This window comes from Erithacus rubecula (assembly GCF_903797595.1).
Source record: "Erithacus rubecula genome assembly, chromosome: 4".
NCBI classification, from domain to species: domain Eukaryota; kingdom Metazoa; phylum Chordata; class Aves; order Passeriformes; family Muscicapidae; genus Erithacus; species Erithacus rubecula.
Window position 1 is genome coordinate 18,638,407 of NC_136686.1, and position 2,943 is coordinate 18,641,349.

General features: G+C 42.7%; 1 protein-coding gene across 1 annotated transcript; it reads left to right on the forward strand.

Moving 5' to 3' along the window:
- Positions 1–249: 249 nt before the first annotated feature.
- Positions 250–1,047, forward strand: ASCL4 (achaete-scute family bHLH transcription factor 4; the record flags this gene model as incomplete). The annotated part of the gene is made up of 1 exon (XM_079304464.1): positions 250–1,047. Exon 1 carries the CDS (start codon positions 481–483, stop codon positions 1,045–1,047), a length of 567 nt encoding a protein of 188 aa, XP_079160590.1. The 5' UTR covers positions 250–480.
- Positions 1,048–2,943: the final 1,896 nt, after the last annotated feature.

Consider the following 2,943-nt stretch of genomic DNA (forward strand, 5'->3'; position numbering starts at 1 on the left):
GCCAAAACTTTGAAGATCCCTGTAAACTTTGCAAATTACCCATCTTTTGGAGACAATTATATCAAACGATATCATGGATTACAATACATGAGAAGTGTTTAGAGCCTGGAAGATTATTTATGTTTGGCATTAACTCTTATGGTCATAATTTCAAATGGAGAGAAAAGGAGTACACAGGAACCCTCTTATTATCTTTTGAAATATGAAGATCACAGGAAAGGAAAGGTTTAAATTGTGCAGTGATGGTCCTCAAAACCTGTGTGTACATTAAGTGGCATCCTACACCTATAAAAGCAACAAGGCTTTCCAGGCACAGTGTGGACCTCATGAGTTGTTAGCCTTGCATTTGAGATCTGAGTTTTTATACACCACAGGAGCAAACTCCAGCCTGTGGGGCAGGCTACCTATACAAATGTTGGATTAATACATTGGAAGCCAAATTCAGGAACTGACACCCCACTGGTGAGGAAAACAAGCAGCATGGACAGCACTAAAGGCGACGATAAACTACTGAAGAGGATCGCATTTCCAGGAGCTGTGTCCCTGGCTGGCAGCCACATGCACCCCCGCGGGGTACCCCTGAGAGAGCCCTTCGGGCTTCCCTTCCTCCTGGACCCATCCTACTGGGAGCCAGCCTGCAGTGGGCACGCAGGTCGCATCTCCTACATCCCATTTCCTGGCTACATGGGCATCTACGACTATTCCCTGGAGCCTGCCTTCATTCGGAAGAGGAACGAGAGGGAGAGGCAGCGGGTGCGCTGCGTCAACGAGGGCTACTCGCGCCTGCGGGAGCACCTGCCCAAGGAATTCGCCGACAAGCGGCTCAGCAAAGTGGAGACCCTGAGAGCTGCCATCAGCTACATCAAACACCTGCAGCGCCTGCTGGACTGCCATCCCCCGGGCTCTGCCGGGGAGGAAGCGCTGTGTGCCCAGGAGAGCCCGGGAGCGCCCGGCCCGGCTCCCCCGCGGGAGTGCGACAGCGACGGGGAGTCCAGAACCTCCGCGGCATCCTCCCCCTACAGCGAGTTTGGGGACACGGGCAGCTAGCCCTGCTCTCGGGACACGGAAACCTTCAACCCCCGCGGAACTCTCTACAGATCAAAGTTAGTATCGGGGAAAGGAAAAGCAGGTAACAACAAATTTTTAAATGAAAACGAGGCTACATTTGGAAATTGATTTCTTTTAAAGCATCTTCTGAAGGGAAAGAAGCAGGTCATACTCTGGACACTGGCTCTTTGGTGATTATTCTGAGGATAATTTTCAGGAAAATACAGCTGGACACTCATTCCAGTCAGTGCTAGGAAGAGGGAAACAATGTTCTGTAAAACTGCACCTTCAAAAGCAAAGCTTCACTCAAGAAACTGAAAAAATGAAAGCCTTTTTCCTACTTCTCTGAAATCTGAGTTCATGGACAAAATAGTCTTCATTTGGCAGGTCAGAAATTATATGCTTAGAAATATAACATGTAATGGGTAGACACTGGTGTGTACAAAAAGGAAAACATCATGGTTTACATCTGCATGAAAATGTGGGTCCTTTTGTTTAGAATATTGTATTACTTTTTCAAAGGACACAGCTTTTAAAATTAACCTCAAAATCTGTGGAATACATTTAATTTGGATTTCATCTACTTAAAATGAGAATTTCTCTCCAATTTGTTTAAAATCTGCCTTTCTCCAAGACTTAAATCCCATTCTGAATATGGGGTAAGCTTCTTACCCATCCACTTTCCACATACTTTTCAAACTTTTGATTTTTTGGCCTTGTGTTGATGAAATTGTTTTGTATCTTTTTTCTTTCCTTCCTGTCATGTTGACTGAACACCTGAAAAAATACTCATGTATAAATAAGAACAACCACTAATCAAATACCTCAAAATGTGTCCATAACTTTCCTTTAAATAAAAAATGTGACTGATTCTGCCTGTGTCTTTTTTCACTTTTAATCAATAACAAACAGGACAGCTCTGGTTGCAGGAGTAATAACTTTTCAGGAAAAAAAAAAAAAAAAAGAGAAAAGAGAAAGGGAGTAAATACAAGCTGCCACCTATAAAACTCAATTTTAAATCTAGATTTTAAAATTTAGGTAAGGATCAGGTCTGTGTTTTTGACATCTAATAAAAATTATTTGGTATAAAAGTACTCTGCTGTTTTCTAGAAGACTATTCTCAACATTTATACACTTTTAGCTCCTGTGTCCATGGCAGTCACAGGTGCTGTTCTTTACCCTTTACATGGGAGCCAGCTCCATTTTTCAATTTTGTTTCTCTCTTTCTCTGTTACTTTTGCAGAGGCTGTTTGCCAGACTCCAGAACTGAGGTTTAGTTACCTGGACAGTTAAGATCCAGAGCCAATGCACTCATTTCTGGCTGTGCAGTGTTTGTAGCTCTTACCCAAGAAAGAAGAGGACAGCAAGGCAGAGGTCCAAATGTCTGATTGGGTTCCATTGTTTCTTGGCTTTTCTTCTTTCCTTTGTGTTTCTCTGGCAAGAAATTCTACCTGTCTCTTCCTTTGACTCAGTTTTGAGATTTCTGGAAATGTGGTATTGATTCTGGAAATTCTGTGAGAAAGCCTGAACTCCATTTCTCCCTCAAAGCAGAAACTAAATCTTTGTTATCTGTAAAAAAAATACACTCCCTCAGAGTACCAGAGGCAAATTCTGTGATACATACTTATTTGGAAAGCACTCTGAAGATGAAAAGCATCTTCATGATATAATGACAATAAATAGCTGAGTCAAACCAAACCATTAAAACCAAAAATTGTCAGAGTGACCATTACTTTCTGGGCAGGACACTTCAGATAAGGCCACAGATTAATTTTTAAGTCAGATTGCTATCACAGAGGTCTAACCCTGACAGATAAATATACAGGAGCCTCAATCCTTGGTTCCCAAACCTCATGGAGATGGTGCACTGTGCCACCTTCTCCACGAGCAGCTGGC